The sequence below is a fragment of the Rhinopithecus bieti genome, unplaced genomic scaffold (assembly GCF_001698545.2).
Source record: "Rhinopithecus bieti isolate Rb0 unplaced genomic scaffold, ASM169854v2 scaffold_5476, whole genome shotgun sequence".
Taxonomy (NCBI): domain Eukaryota; kingdom Metazoa; phylum Chordata; class Mammalia; order Primates; family Cercopithecidae; genus Rhinopithecus; species Rhinopithecus bieti.
Window position 1 is genome coordinate 1,206,611 of NW_016805433.1, and position 15,861 is coordinate 1,222,471.

The window sequence follows — 15,861 nt, forward strand, 5'->3', positions numbered from 1 at the left end:
ACTGCAAGCTCCGCCTCCCAGGTTCACGCCATTCTCCTGCCTCAGCCTCCCGAGTAGCTGGGACTACAGGCGCCGCCACCTCGCCCGGCTAGTTTTTTGTATTTTTTTTTAGTAGAGACGGGGTTTCACCGTGTTAGCCAGGATGGTCTTGATCTCCTGACCTCGTGATCTGCCCGTCTCGGCCTCCCAAAGTGCTGGGATTACAGGCTTGAGCTTTATTTTCATTTTTACCTTTGAGGTTCACAGTGATGATGTTATTATCTCCAACAAGGTATCCACAAGGCAGCAATTCAGGCACTTCTAGGTTATGGGATCTAATTAAGTCTCCTATACAGTAGCTAGCAATGCAGTCAGAGCTCAGACCAAGGCTAGTGGATGTATCAATTCGGAATACATATTCCTACAATGGTACACACAAAAAATAAAGTCAAAACAGAGGTTCAACTCATCTACAACAAATATATAACTCACAGGGATATAGAGCTAGTTGTCAAGAATATTAGAAATGTGTAATATAAGAACTGTTAACATCAAATAGCACAAAGAGAAAGCTTTCCTTCTTTGAGGAGAAGAAAAGAAGATGCGTCTATGCTATCAAAGTTAGGGAAAACAATTAAACATATTTGAAAATTAATATTAGAGTGTCTTGCACAACATACCTTAAAGAGACGTCTTATTACACCATCTAAGACATCCCACTTGGTTTTTCCACTAACACCAATGGATCCTATCAAATATGCCTGAGACTTCTGATCCTAAATAAGAACAATATAAAGTAAGATAAAATCCAACCATGTATCTTTTTTATTACTATGTTTTCTACTAAAATTAGTTAATGTAGTTGTTGTTAAGACTAAACTATTTATTAAGCCTATGGCTTCTATAGTAATAGACATACATGGTGGATTATAAAAAATAAAACATATTTCAGCCAACTAACCAACCAAACAAATAAAGTAACAGCAATAGCAACAGCAACAAGAAAGAAAGAGATGAGATAAAGCAGCATGTCAAGGAAAACTGATTCATGACCTGTTCTATAGAAGGCAAAGGTGAAGGAATCTGAAAGAATATTCTTGCATTATAAAGAGGTGGATACCTTCGTAAAGAGAAGAAGCTTGGTAGGAGGGAAATGGTGATAGAGACAGAACAGAACCATATTATATGAATTCTAGAACTGTATCTTACTATTTTGTGATCTGATCTTTGATAAGTCCAAGACTCAGTTGTTTTATTAATTTTAATACAGAATCCAATTCTCACTTTAAAATGTGTTACCTATGATAATATAAGGCATTTGTATACCTACAAAACAGGTTCCATTTTGATTTTGTCAGAAGTTCCCTGTTTAAAAGACCTTGCCAGAGAAACCTACAGGATTCGTTTTATCAATTAAGTAATTATTTTATAATAAAAATAATGGTTCCAAATCTATCTTTTTTGTAGGATGGGATTTTGAGAAATTTCTACATATATTAGAAAGGTAAATAATTCAGAATTTTTAGTCTATCTAGAGCCTCTATTATGATGACCAGAAATGGTTAATGAAATAGTGATTATGATTCCAGTAGATACAATTAGATATTTGACATATAATCCTGGTTCTAGTCAACAAGTATGTTATCATTAAGGGGTGGTAGAATAATCACTGAGTCATGGGTTAGAAGATATGGATTCTATAACACATAATACCTACCACCTAATTAAGAAATGTGACCTTAGGTAAATCACTTACCTGGCTCAGACCCTCAATTTCTTAATCTGTAATATTTAGCACCATAAGGGTAAATGGTTATCACCATTATTCAGGTATAATCTGAGTTAGAATCTAATATCTTTTGCAGAATAAGTTGAGAAATCCACAGCTGACAATTGTGATTTTTGTTACTATTGTTATGAAATGATATTTGTGTCTCCTCAAAATTCATACATCAAAACCCTAACTTCCAAAGTGATGGTATTAGGAGTTGAGGTCTTTGGGAGGTAATTAGGATTAAATGAGATCATAATGGTAGGACTTTCATGATGGGACTACTGGGTAAAGTAAACAATTCAGGATTTGTAGTCTTTCTCTCTCCCTACCTACAGACTCTGAGGTGAGACTGTGTGAGGACACAGCATGAATTCCACCACCTGCAATGCAAAAAGAGAGCCCTCACCAGGAACCAAATCAGCTAGCCCCTTGATCTTGGACTTGCTAGCCTCCAGAACTGTGAGAAAATAAATTTCTGTTGTTTAGGCCACCTAGTCTGTTATTTTATTATGGAAGTCTAGGTAGAATAAGACAAATACTTTCATGGAAGCTTTTTAGAAAAAAAATATTCAAAGGCACTGTCTGTTAGAATTACTATGAACAGGAAATCTTACTTTTCAGTGTGTTTATAACCCAGTTAAAATTACTGCTTATGCAATACCTTATAAAATGCTGCTTTTAAATTAAAGTTAGTTTATGTTTCACTAAGAGTATTACTGTCTCTCACATAAAGACCCACTTGGGAAAAGTAGGTATACATCTGCCGCTCAAGCAGAAAGCTGATGGCATTGGAATCCTTGGAACATTAACTTAAGGTAAGAATTCACAAGTGCTATCTTACTTTTCAAACTTAAGTACTTCATTTTGAAATTCTAAAGAATTTTTATTTGCTTGATGTAAAAAAAAATGGATACTTAGAAATTTGTATTTTTGGCCACTCAACTAAAATTTTAACTGAAAATTTGTTTGTGGTGTTGTTTTAAGAAAGGGTTAGAGTCAGAATGACATTGCCAATTTGAAGGCAACGTTTTAATGCAAATGTTGGACCGTGCTTAAATAGACAAGTAACATCAATGGAATTTGTCCTACTGAGTTCAGTAGAATATGTATCTTTCTGATTTCTAGAATATTCACTTAGCTTACAGTCTTCCCTTTGTATAAATACCATATTGACAGCTCTAATGACATGTTACCATACATAATAAACATTACCTATAATCAATAAGTGAAACCAACAGAATATGTCAGACAAGATGTTTGTCAAAGAAATAACTATTTTGTTTTAAAGTTTTAGAAATGAAGGGCTGTTAGTATTGTTTTCAGTGAATGAATGTGAGGTACATGTAACACACATTTCTACCTCTATGATGATGTCATCTCTTTATTGTCCCTTTCATGTTTACATGACATATTAAGCTAATGCCAATCCACAATTGTTGTAGGATATTTACCAGATCAAATATTCACATATAAAATACATTTGTCTCATGGTAATTCTCCTTGTTAGTATTAAAGAGTTTAAGATTAAAGAAGTACCTTTGCTCGACCATAGCCCTTGCTTATGGAGACTATAATTTTCACACTGCGGCCATCTTTATGTCCAGTTGCATCACCAGCATCATCTAGCAAAATATCTATCAAATTTTAAAAAGAAAGACATACACAAAAGAGTAACATTAACTCAGATTTGTTTACTGTCATTCTTTTCTCCCTCATAGTTTTATGTCTTTCAATGGGATTTGCTCCCCATTCTAGCCTAACTGGTTTGAAAAACCTCAGCTTTCAAGAAGATGAATTACTGTGGTTGGGCTAAAGTTTCAATTTAAGAATTTATTTCTGCTTGCAAAGATCTTCACTCAAGTGTTGGGCCACTCACTGCATTTAGATGAGGAAACAAGAGGTTTCTTTTCTTTTTTTTTTTTTTTTTTTTTTTGAGACGGAGTTTCGCTCTGTCGCCCAGGCTGGAGTGCAGTGGCCGGATCTCAGCTCACTGCAAGCTCCACCTCCCGGGTTCGCGCCATTCTCCTGCCTCAGCCTCCCGAGTAGCTGGGACTACAGGCGCCCGCCAGGTCGCCCGGCTAGTTTTTTGTATTTTAGTAGAGACGGGGTTTCACCATGTTAGCCAGGATGGTCTTGATCTCCTGACCTCGTGATCCGCCCGTCTCGGCCTCCCAAAGTGCTGGGATCACAGGCTTGAGCCACCGCGCCCGGCCGAGGTTTCTTTTTCTATTACACATAGGTCTGAGTAATACCTGAGTAATATTTAGTCACCATTATAATCATGACAAACTGACAAGCCATCTGATTTTTCTATCCGATCTAAAATATCCAAGCTCAATATCCATGTAATTTATAAATGCAAAGGTGCTGAAATTGACTGTCAACTGAAATTATTTTCAAGTATTTGACATAGCCAGCTATATAACTACTCACCTTATCTTTATAATTATTAGGTACTGTTATTGACTTTCAACCATGGCATTATACTGGCATTATGATTGCTCTCCTGAATCCTTTATGCTGATAGTTTCAAAACCAAGATAGTATTTCGATTAACCAGCTAAGAGTTACAGAACCATGATAAAGCTAGCTAACCTTTAAAATATCAGCCTTTAAATGGTAATTAAATATTAACTTTCAAAATACATTATGCCAGATTAATTTCCAATTTGGAGAATTATTAAGGCAAACTATCACAAATATCTGTTTTCCTTTAATAACAATACTATCATAGAACCATGCTTAATATTAAGACACTGTTCTGTGGATAAATGAAACTCCCTTATACTCTAAAAAGCACATGTTCCTGGTGAAAAGAGGACTCAACTGCTCTGACAATAGATTTATAGAAAAAAATGTTATAACTATAGCATCATAGAAATCAACACTGTAATAACATGGCTTCCAAAAATAAAATCGTTTCTATTATCTTAATAATTAAGCATATGTAATTTTGAAAGTAAGCAATAAAAATACTCTAAGATCATAACAATTAAAAGCAACTTTCAGAGCTTGAGAACTTGCAGAACTTTTAGAGCTTTGCAATACATTTTTAAATCATCAAAGATAATCTCCAGCACTGGAGTTTAATTATTTTCCCAAGTTCACATCTTAATAGTTTTTCACCTTTTCACCTGCTCCACTCAAAAATAAAACTCTTCCTTAAGTGTCATTTTAATTACGTTGCTCCTTTCTTAGAAGTTTAGAATGGTTTACCATCGGCTGTTCACATCTAGACTTCTGGTAGTTCATGATCAAATTACTTTAGTACTTGTCTTAATTACTTATAAATGCTCAAAAATATTTGACCAATATTTATTAAGCATAAATGGTATCAGAAATTTTGCTGTGTATTGGGAATGAATACCAAGATGAGAAAGAAAGAGAATTCCTTGTTTTTTTTGGAGTATGTATTTCAGAATAGGTTACACACTCTGCTAATATAAAATGGACAATGAAATAGAAAGTAATTGAAGGGAGCCTGCTCTTCATAGATAGGTCATCCTGGAAGCTTCCTTGAAGAAGTGTATTTGGAGGTAAGACCAGAAGGCTGAGGAATGCTAGACAAGTGAAGAACCAGGGGAGAAGATTCAGTCAACAAAAACAAGTGCAAAACCCTGAGATGTGTGAGCTGGGTGTGGTAAAGGAACAGAGATGTTTGGGGTAGCAGGACTGTAGAGACAAGGGGAGGGTGAGGAGTGGTATGAAATGATGTGGATGGAAATAAGTAAGGACCAAATCACACATGGCTAAGTAGTCCATGGCAAAGGAGGTTGGCCTGATTATTGATCCACATAAGCTGCTTAAATTTGCCTTGTTATATGTTCATTTCATGTCATATTTGCTTCTAAAAACTACACTTACAATATGAAATTTCTCCTGACAATAGTAGGATAAATATTTACCAAAGATGAGTGAATAACTATTCTTTGCTTTTATTATGTGGCTATTTAAAGCAAAATTAACATAATAGTGAAAAGTCCAGGTCCTGGATTCATCCAAGCCAGGGTTTGATTATTAGTTCTGCTGCTTACTAGTTTCATGATCTTGAACAAATTGTTATAGTCGCTTTCCTAAGTCTTGGTTTCCTCAGCTGTAAAATAGGGCTTAAATAGCACCTTCCTGGTAGAGTTATCGAGAATATAAAAGATAATGTTTTTAAAGCACTTCATCCTCAGTGTTTACTAAGTTTTGCGTTTCTAACCATTATTTCTGTTTATTCTAACTCCTTCTATTGACTGTGGGCAGGTCACATCATGACTCTGAATCTCTCCAGTTCAGAATATATTGACAGGATGGTCACCTGATGAAACAACTCCAGGAAAAACTGCAAATTTAATGTGAGAGGCTTCTGTAGTTTTGTTTGTTTGTTTTTGTTTTGTTTTTTACTAGAAAATAAGTCATGGTCCTCTGTCTATATTTTGAAGAAAGAATTAAGGAGGTCTGCCATTCTGGCTATAGTTAAGTAAAATTCTGGCCCAAAACTGAAGACTTCTCAAACGTCTGTCTTTACTGGATGCATGGAACATGCAATTAATATTTCAGGAACTAGATATTTGCCAATTATCCTCTCTCCTGCCTACTTTCTTTTGCTTAAGATTAATCATGAAACCTAGAAAGTCTCTCTGTTAAAAAGCCCCAGCATAAAGGCAGTTTTGATTTCCCAGTGTTGAACCCACTACACAAGAGTGAAAGTAATGAAAACAATATTCTAGTTGTGTGATTTAATTTTTTTTTAGTTCAGACCTAAGTATCACTACTGAAAATAATTAAGGAAATAAGATATATTAAAATAACTTGGGGAATGGGTAAGAACAAAGGTATTAAAAAAAGTAAAACTTGGCTTCTCCCAAAAAATTGCCTTAAATTCTTAATCATGGCCATCAATGTGTTAAGCCCAATAAACATAGAAATTGTAAATGTAAACTCTTTGATTTTATATTTATCTTTATGAGTTCTATTTTTCCTAGACATTAAGTTTTTTTATATATGTCTTTTTTCTAAACCACCTTCAGTATTAAACTTGCCTCCTTCAAACCTTACCATATTTTCATAAAATAAAACAGAATTATATAAAAGGCAGTGAAATCCTACCATTAGTCTGACCTCTAAGGTACTGGCCCTTGTCTTTTGCTAGGAGCCAAGCCTGGGAATCCAGAAATGCATTGGTTACTATGAGAGGTAAATCTTACTTCACTTCTCTGTCGGGTCCATCAGCAACAAGCCAACATAGAGGATGTTGTTCAGAACTGTCAGATTCTATACATTTAAACATTCGGGTTCTTTCTTTTGTAGGATATTTTGTTGAGTGTGGATAATAATACTTTATGTACAATTTACACACTCAAATTACCATCCACTTCCATAGTCTTATTTTACCTAATGATCTATAAGTTCATTTAATTCTGAAATTTCTTGCTTTATACTTGACTTCTGACATTAGTTGTACTTGATGCTTATTCTCAGAATTTATTTTCTTCCTCTGATCCCCACCAGAAGTTTATAAAATTTGTTTTCTTAAAGTACAGGGAGTGCCCACTTGTCTTTTACATATAAGATGAAGGCCATTATTTTATACTATGAAGAGCAGCCATAATAGCAGAATTTTTAACATTCTGCCTTTTTAGAAGAGGTGTGACTCATCGGAAATGTAATCAATATCAGCATGCCATGTCATTTCCCTTCTCCTTCTCCTTCTGTATTTTAGTATGATTTAAGGCAAGCAGTGTACTGTCTCCATTCTATAATGGAATCTAATGTTGGCTAGGAACATACATATTACTGGTTTCCAAGTGTCATCTGGTGGCTGTGCTTTATAATTACCACAGATCCTCATGTAAATATTCCCTAGTCTAAATTCTCTATCCTTGAAGTGATTCTCCTCAATGAACTGTTCCACAGAAACAGCTACACTTCATGCTTGAATGGTTCATCAGATATTAAGACATTATGTCATATGCTTCTATTTGCAATTGAATCAAAACTGTACCCTTGTTCCATCACTAGTACTGTCTTCTTTTTGTTTGTTGGAAATTTAACAGAGCTGCAGACTGGGTGACAGAGTAGCATTATGTTCTGTCAGGGCAGTATCATGCAGGGTCATCGAGTCAAATTTAGAAAATAAAGCCTGCTACACTTATAAATGGGTTTTGCACACTTAAAACAATAAAATTGTATGGGGTTATTATTATATCCATAAGTACAAATTATCATCACTGAGAGTATTATTTCTTCATCATCGTAATCATGGAGAAAGCACTTCCTAAGGAAAAGTGAGTTCTTAAAAATATTCTGAAGAACATATCTCTAAGATTGACTTTTGGATAGAGAATGTGCTTTTAAAATTATAACTAAGTAGACTAGATTTATAAGATCAAAATAGGACTATTTCTGAGAATAAGAGTATAACATTTTAATTTAAAGAGTATGTAAAGTTCTCCAAATTCCAGGCTTCCCACCCGTTAATTTATGGGCATGCTGTGATTCAGCAAGCATGTGCACTAAATCACCTGAGGTAACAGCCTCTGTGATGTTCAAATTATTTAGAGAAAGTCCTAATGACTGCCTGGAAGATGAAGAGGAGGTGCTGCTTGAGGATTCTGACGGTGGCCGAGTAGGCTTAGCTGTGTTACCAGTTTCTGCCTTCAACCGGTCATTTTCAGCCTTCAGTATTTCAATTTCATTCTGTCATGAAGATGGAAAACATGAAAAAAATTGAGTTGGTTTGATTGAGAAAATAGCACTGAGTCTTTTATCATAGTTAATTAGCTTGTTTGTTAAACAAAACATGGTAATATATTAAATAAACAAATATATGAAATAGGATTTCCTTCCCAAGAAGGAAATTTAACCCTTTTCTCTGTCAATCCAACCATTTGACATTTTATCATTATTTTTTTGACTAAAGCATGTGTTTGAGAATTTTCCAAGACTTGGTCTCATTTGAATTAAGAAAATATGATGGAATCGTTCATAACACTTCTCATTTTAAAGGTGATGTTAAAATCTTACAAGCATATCATGCCATTTGTAATATTATTATAAATCCGTGGACAGTTGAAAACAGAGCAAAACAAAATCATGTAAATAAAGTTATTTAAAATCACTCCAGAATCATATCTAACATCTGAAAAAGTTTTTTTTTTCCTTCCAATCGGGACACTAAGCTCATAAAAAACAACAAAAGCCTTTAGATGAACATATACAGTGGCAGATGAATCTGCTCAGCAATGAGCTTTTCTTATTTCAGTCACCTGTGGTACCAAGTGACTACTCATATACAACAATACAATGAAAACTTAGTCTGAGCACAGACTGGTTCTGAATTTAGCCTTTGGATGTTTAAAAAAAAAAATACAAAAGCTTTACTTTTACAGATGGCATTCCAAATCACTTTGATTTCCATATTCAGAAAGCTTGTGTTGAATTTCTACAGTTTCCTCATTACTTTTGTATTTCAATAGAAAACTGGTGAAAGTATGTGAAAATCAGATTTCAAAAGAACAGGCAAAAACGTCAAAATAAAAGTAAATGATGGAAAAGTGAAGAAGCAAGAATTGCAGTAGCTTCTCTAAAAACTTAGCTCTCAACCTGAATCCAATCACTAGTACAGTATCCTGAATGGTTCTTGAATACAGCTTGCCAGTTTTCACTCCCACTTCTAAACTTGGATTTGACAAAATTCTCAATTCAGTACTAAGAAATGAGTTGCAAAGACTGAATAAACAGAGTACATTTCTAAGGTGGGTTTCCAAGCGGAATTTGTTCTGTGTTAACCAAAAGAACAGAATAAGCAGCATTTTTTTTTCTATTTGTTTGTTTCTCCATTTTATTCCTTGAAAGTGCTTTAGCACCAACCTGCATCCGGTTCATGGCTTCCCGGATCTGATCAAGATGATGAGCAGAGCTGAGGGCCTCCAGCCGAATATCTGTTAATTTTAATTCCTTTTCTCTGAGCTCGCTCTTCAGCTGCAGAATTATCTCTGCCTCAGCTTCTGTGCATTCACAGATCCTGAAGAAGGAAACAAACAAAATCAGTGGTCTGGGGAAGCCAGATGATTAAGAAAAGCACTGCCTCTTTTAAAGGCTGAACTGAAATATTATCCAGCAGGTACAGATATGGTGTGCTGCTGGCAAAACCTAGAGAAAAGGAGAAAGAGTTTTACAAACAGTTATGCATTCACAGGTTCAAAACGGAAATAGCTTTTTCTTTCAATTTTTTTTTTCTACTTTTAAAGTTTAAAACAGTCTACTATTACTGGGTATAAAGTGATCCTAAAATGCTTTTATTGGTGATATTTATAGGCAGAAAAGTCATAGATTACTACATTTCATTTCAACATTTTCAAGGGACTTTAACCTCTATTTGCAACATGTGACTATACTTTTATAAAAACAGTTATTACATTCTTAAAATGTTGATTTCTTTTGTAAAATTGTGCAAAAAAGTTTTGAAACAATACTGTCTTTAAGTTAGCATAAAAATCCAATATTAATATTGTAGAAAATAAATTAGAGAGATTACTTTTGGACATTTAAATAATAGGTGAGTTATATAACCTTCCTATTAGGCTCAGCTGATTTAGGAGATCACAGCTAAATCACAGGTTTCAACCCCTACTAGCAGGCTAGCTGAGGGCTGTTTGAAGGAAACACATTGTATCCTTGTGTTGTTTTATTGTTTTGTGGACAGCTTTGCAGGAAATTTGCCAAAAAAATTGTTTTATATTAAGTAACATATTTTCCATTTAAAATCTGAGAACTAGTTTACTGGCCACAAAATGACAGTGACATGTTCTTCCTTTCTGCATAAATGATAAAATTATGTAGGCAAAGCACAGTGGCCTTGTTCTATATGAGTTCTATGCTAGTTGTTGTCATGGGCATACAAGGATATTAGATTTAAATAGTAAACAACACAGATAATTATCTCACCAGAACACTTTTCTATATTTGAAATGTGTTCGTTCTTGTACAGTAGTCCCCCACAATTAGAGTTTATCCACAATTTTAGTTTCTGTGGTTTAAGTTACCTATAGTCAAATATGGTCCAAAAATATTACAGTATTTTGGGCTGGGTGCGGTGGCTCGAACCTGTAATCCCAGCACTTTGGGAGGCCGAGGCAGGTGAATCACTTGAGGTCAGGGGTTCGAGACCAGCCTGGCCAACATGGTGAAACCCTGTCTCTACTAAAAATACAAAAAATTAGCCAGGTGTGGTGGTGCACACCTGTAATCCCAGCTACTCAGGAGGTTGAGACAGGAGAATCGCTCGAACCCGGGAGGCAGAGGTTACAGTGAGCCGAGATCTTGACATTGCACCCCAGCTTGGGTGACAGAGAGAGACTTTGTTTCAAAAAAAAAAATACACTATTTTGAGGAAGATAGAGACCACATTAATATAACTATTACCACAAAATATTGTTGTAATTGTTATATTATTGCTGTTAATCACTTATTGTGCCTAATTTTTAAATTAAATTTTATCATATGTAGGTATGCACGTATAAGAAAAAAAAAAAACATAGTATACATAGGGCTCGGTACTATCTATGGTTTCAGGCATCCACTGGGGGTCTTGGAAAGTATCCCTGGTCGATAAGGGGGGGGCTACTGTACTACCAAAAAGTGGGCTATCATAAAAAGGCTAGGTTAGATTAACTAACAGAATCAAAGAAAACTGGATTGCAGGTGGATTTTAGGAAACCAAATTTTAGTTGAAAAAACAGAAAGAGAAGGTATTTATTGTTGAAATACATGTGAGTGATTTTAGAAAAAGCAAAAGCAAACTCTACTTAGGTTAGAACCTGGATCTTTGCAGTTTTCATGCATCACACTCCACTTTACCGAGATCTATGCTTGTAGATCACAGGGCCATTTTGTCGTTTCTTTGGTGGCCAGACAAGGGGTGACCTGTATGTACATACAGTTAGACAGATACATGGACAAATGCCCATGAAAAGAAGTGAGAATCATGATTCAGAAAACTGGAGAATGAGATCAAGAAACACTTGAATTGTAACATACGAAAATGAAAAAGAAAAATGAAAATGAAAGAAATCAATGAAGGAGAAATATGAAATGAGAAACTAAAGCTGTCCATCATTCTAAGGAAAATCAGAAAATAATTGGTACAGATATAGTTGGAACATAAATATGGCCTTCATCTAAAATTGTTTTTTAAAAATATTTCTGCATTTTGCAGAAGGAGCAACTTACGCGGAAGCAGATTGTGAGGGCTTCATGGATGCTGAGCTACAGTCACCAGCATTATGGGGCAACTTGGGGGATGCTGGAAGGGATGAATCAGTAAGCTCTTCAATGTCAGAATGTGATGAAGGAGGCTTGGTGGACTTTTTCTTCCCAAAGGCTTGTTTGAAAGAACTTCTCAGCTGAAAGAAGGACAGAAATTACCCTTCTTGTCTATTTGCACTTGGAGAGCTTTTGCTTTGGGGCGTTAGTTTGCAGATGCCATCCTAGCCACTGCCTGGGGTCAGTATGTACAAGCAGAGTATTAACAATTGCAGCACAGTATCTCTAAAAAAAATGATACCGTGTTTTGTGTGTTCATTTTATTCTTGTATTAATCCAGCGCAGCGCAAACATGGAAGGCTTTTACATAGTGCAAGGTCAAGGGCATGGCTGTCAGAGCACTCATTTAAAACTAAGTACCTTGAAGGGATCTCCATTCCCAATGCTTCTCTCTTCAAGGCAATTTGTTTTAAATGGCCACTTGAGCGCTACAATCAAGTCATGTCCTGCTGACAGTACAAACTTAAAAAGCAAAATGAAACCAAATTCACCTAACACTTCATTAATTGTGATTTTCTATTCAAATTTTCCAATCCCAGACTACTCAAAACCAGAATTGGTATCCCCTACAGTTCTGTTCAGAAAGTGGTTTGACATCTCTTTAAAATTTGAGATTAAAATGAAAAGACACAAAGAAAAGACATACAAGGTCATCTGTTTTAAAAGGTATAAAAGCCTACTGCCAAAATGAATAGCATTCATGCCAAGGGAGAGTTTTTTATAGATGCATGCCAAATTGTCCACGGTTTATATTCACCTCACTTCCTCTAGAGTTCACCTTGCAGAAACATGAAAGAGTGTGGAATTACAAATCAAGGGAATGAAGGCTGATCAGTATTTTAAAATATTACCTGTATAAACATTTTTTAAGACAAAAAGATATTTCTTTCATTATTTGTAGAAAGCACTCCAGTACAATCCTCTGATAATTATGTCTGGATTTCATAAAGAGTTGTATTTACTCAAAATCTACCTCTTTTTTTTTTTGGTATTAAAAGAAATCATTGACTCCATTGTTTTTAATTTTTTTGCAGTAATAGTATCTTCCCTTCGGCTATTTAGCTATTGATCAATATCATAAATTATATCTCTAGCAAACTTAAGGTACAGTTCTGTTAAAGTGCATTTCTATACTTCTGCTATATTCTCTTGGTTAAAAATATCAAGCAGACACTAATGTGGTTGATTTCTTTTAGGGTGAAACTATTCACACGGTAAGCCCTGTTGATTCCCAAGGCAGAAGGAGAGTTTCATGGTTTCTTCTTTCCCTTTATTGACTCCCATTCTCCTCCTTTTCCTCCAACACCACTATCAACATCATCATCATCATATCATCATCATCATCATCATTTTTTCACTTTTCCTTCATCTCTACCCCCACAATAAACCCCTATTTTAAGCCATTTATTCACTGATGTTATCTTATTTTTCTTTAGTATAACTCTATGGCTATATTATTGAGTTTCTATAGTTATACTATAGAAAAACAAGATAACATCTGTGAATAAATGGTATTCACAAATAAATATAGTTGCTATTAACTATCCTTTTATAGGTAAGAAAATTCAGGCCCCTCAAAAGGTCTAGATCTAGTGGTGATTCAAACCCAAGTTTAGTCCCAACATTGAAATGTATGCTTTTCAGTACATGCCACACCAATTTCGGTGGTGAGTGCAGCATCTGAGGTGTCAGTAGCTTGAATGGGGCACTTTGTAAACTGCTGCAGATCACTGAAGCCTCAAAGAAAAAGGCCTAACACATGATGCATTAATAAGCTTCTGAATTAGATGAAGGATGGTGGCTTACCCAGTTCTTCTTTTTCTTCTTCTTGGAATCAGCATCATTACCACTGCCAATACTGGAATGGCTTGTGGCACTGTTGATACTAGAAACACTTTCAGAGGAATGCTGCCTTCTGATGCGAAGATCTAGCAATAGAGAGAGAGAGAGAGAGTATCACATTGGCTCATGAAGAGTCTTGATCTGAACAAATAAGTCTTTTAGGTCTTTTAAGAGGAAGTTCTCTAATAAAGGTCAACAAGGATTTGTACAGATAATTTCAATGCAGTTTTGGTTTTAGAAGTTTAGTACAACCATATTTGTTTTAATTAACTGAGTTATCTACATTAAGATTTAATGGGAATCTCATATAAGTCTGCAGCCCTGGCAGTTTAATTAGTTCTGAGTTTTGTCTAAAATTAAATGCTATGCTAGTGATTTTACTGAATGCCTGGATCAAAGAGCTCTTTCAAAATGATTTGTTCTGAATGATTACTTTCAAGGAGTAAATGGAAACTCATAATAGAATGCGAATTAATTGTGCCTTTTTAATATTTGTGCTTCAAATACAGTTACTAGAGCTGTAAATAAAGTTAAAATGTATTAACTTTCCATTTCATAGAATCATACCATATTAGAGCCAAAACAAACCTTGAAGTCATGTAAGCACATAATCTCACAGATGAGGAAACTGAAGTGAAAAGAAGTTAAGTAACTTGGCCAAAGTCAAACAGCCAATGAAAGGCAGATCCTCCAAAGAAAGCCTAGGTAGACTGAGTTTGTGAATTAAACAGAGGACATATTTAAAACAGTGCAATTCTTCCAATGTACCCCTACTCCCTGCCCATGACTTATTACAGAATAGTAAAAGTAACACCAATAACAAATAATAATAAAACTAGGTTTTACAATATGCTTGATATGCCCCGGAGTATCTAATTTTATTATTAAAGCAAACCACTGAAATGAGTTTAATTACTAAATGTAACTTTCACATGGTCACATAGCTGAAAAATAGTGGAGCCAGGCTCAGCCCTAGGCTGATTCTAATATCCATTGTGTTAACTCCCATGTATGCAGCATGTGATATGGCCTTGCTTAACTTCTAAAAAGCAAGCAGTGCTTCTTTAGTTAAGATATTTTGAAGAGAACAGGATTTGATATTTAATCATGTTTAAAGGTATCTATTTCTTTTATACAAGCAGCTTATAGATTTACAGTTATTAAAAATAAAACAAACAATTTTTTCCTACCTAAAATGCACTAGTATAGGTATTACTGAGACACTAAGAAAATTTACAAAATTGTGCTTAAGGTCACACTTGCTTTTAGTCAATTTCCATTAATATACTTATTGTCATCAAGGCAGATTAGGCAAGCAAAAATATCTCAGTGGAAGTTGTAAGATGTCAAAATTTATTCTAAAGCTGACAAAGTTTTCATAAAACTAGTACCATAAAATCAAGTCTTTTCAATTGACTGATTTACTGAACAGTAAAAATGATCCATGGCAACAAAACTATAATTGGTTGCTTTCAAAACATATAATAAATATGTATGTATTAATAGACATGTAATATATGTATTTACATACATATGTATGTGTGTGTATATGTACATCATCATCATATACATATATATCAAATAGTCCCTTAATTTTTCTACTAAGGCAATCATGGTGAAAAATTTTATAGGAAGAAAACACATAGAGCTTTTTTTTTTTTTAGAATCCCTAGAATTCGTCCCTTAAAATTATTTTAAAAAGTAGTGATGAGAACATTAACTGGTTTTGCATGCTAAAACATTACCAACTCCTAAACCTAAATCAAGGTATTCATGTAGGAGGTTTTAATTCAACAATAAAGGAATCTGGTATCCTTTAATCACCTCTTATGGAACTCATATAAATAGACAATAGAAGAATATGTGTAGGTATTTCTTTGGGTTTTTAATTTTTGCTGAGATCAGCCATTAGCTTTTTGAAAAAAGATTTCCCATTTGCTAGCTCATTCCTAATA

The 15,861-nt window shown here is 34.7% G+C and overlaps 1 protein-coding gene across 1 annotated transcript in view; it reads right to left on the reverse strand.

Moving 5' to 3' along the window:
• The window catches only part of NAV3 (neuron navigator 3), a 383,881-nt gene that overhangs the window by 26,087 nt on the left and 341,933 nt on the right, over positions 1–15,861 (reverse strand). The window contains 9 exon segments of the mRNA XM_017872509.1: positions 232–400; positions 660–755; positions 3,290–3,387; positions 8,263–8,437; positions 9,611–9,764; positions 11,600–11,665; positions 11,972–12,144; positions 12,822–12,842; positions 13,871–13,992. Of these exon segments, the coding sequence (XP_017727998.1) occupies positions 232–400; positions 660–755; positions 3,290–3,387; positions 8,263–8,437; positions 9,611–9,764; positions 11,600–11,665; positions 11,972–12,144; positions 12,822–12,842; positions 13,871–13,992 (1,074 nt within the window).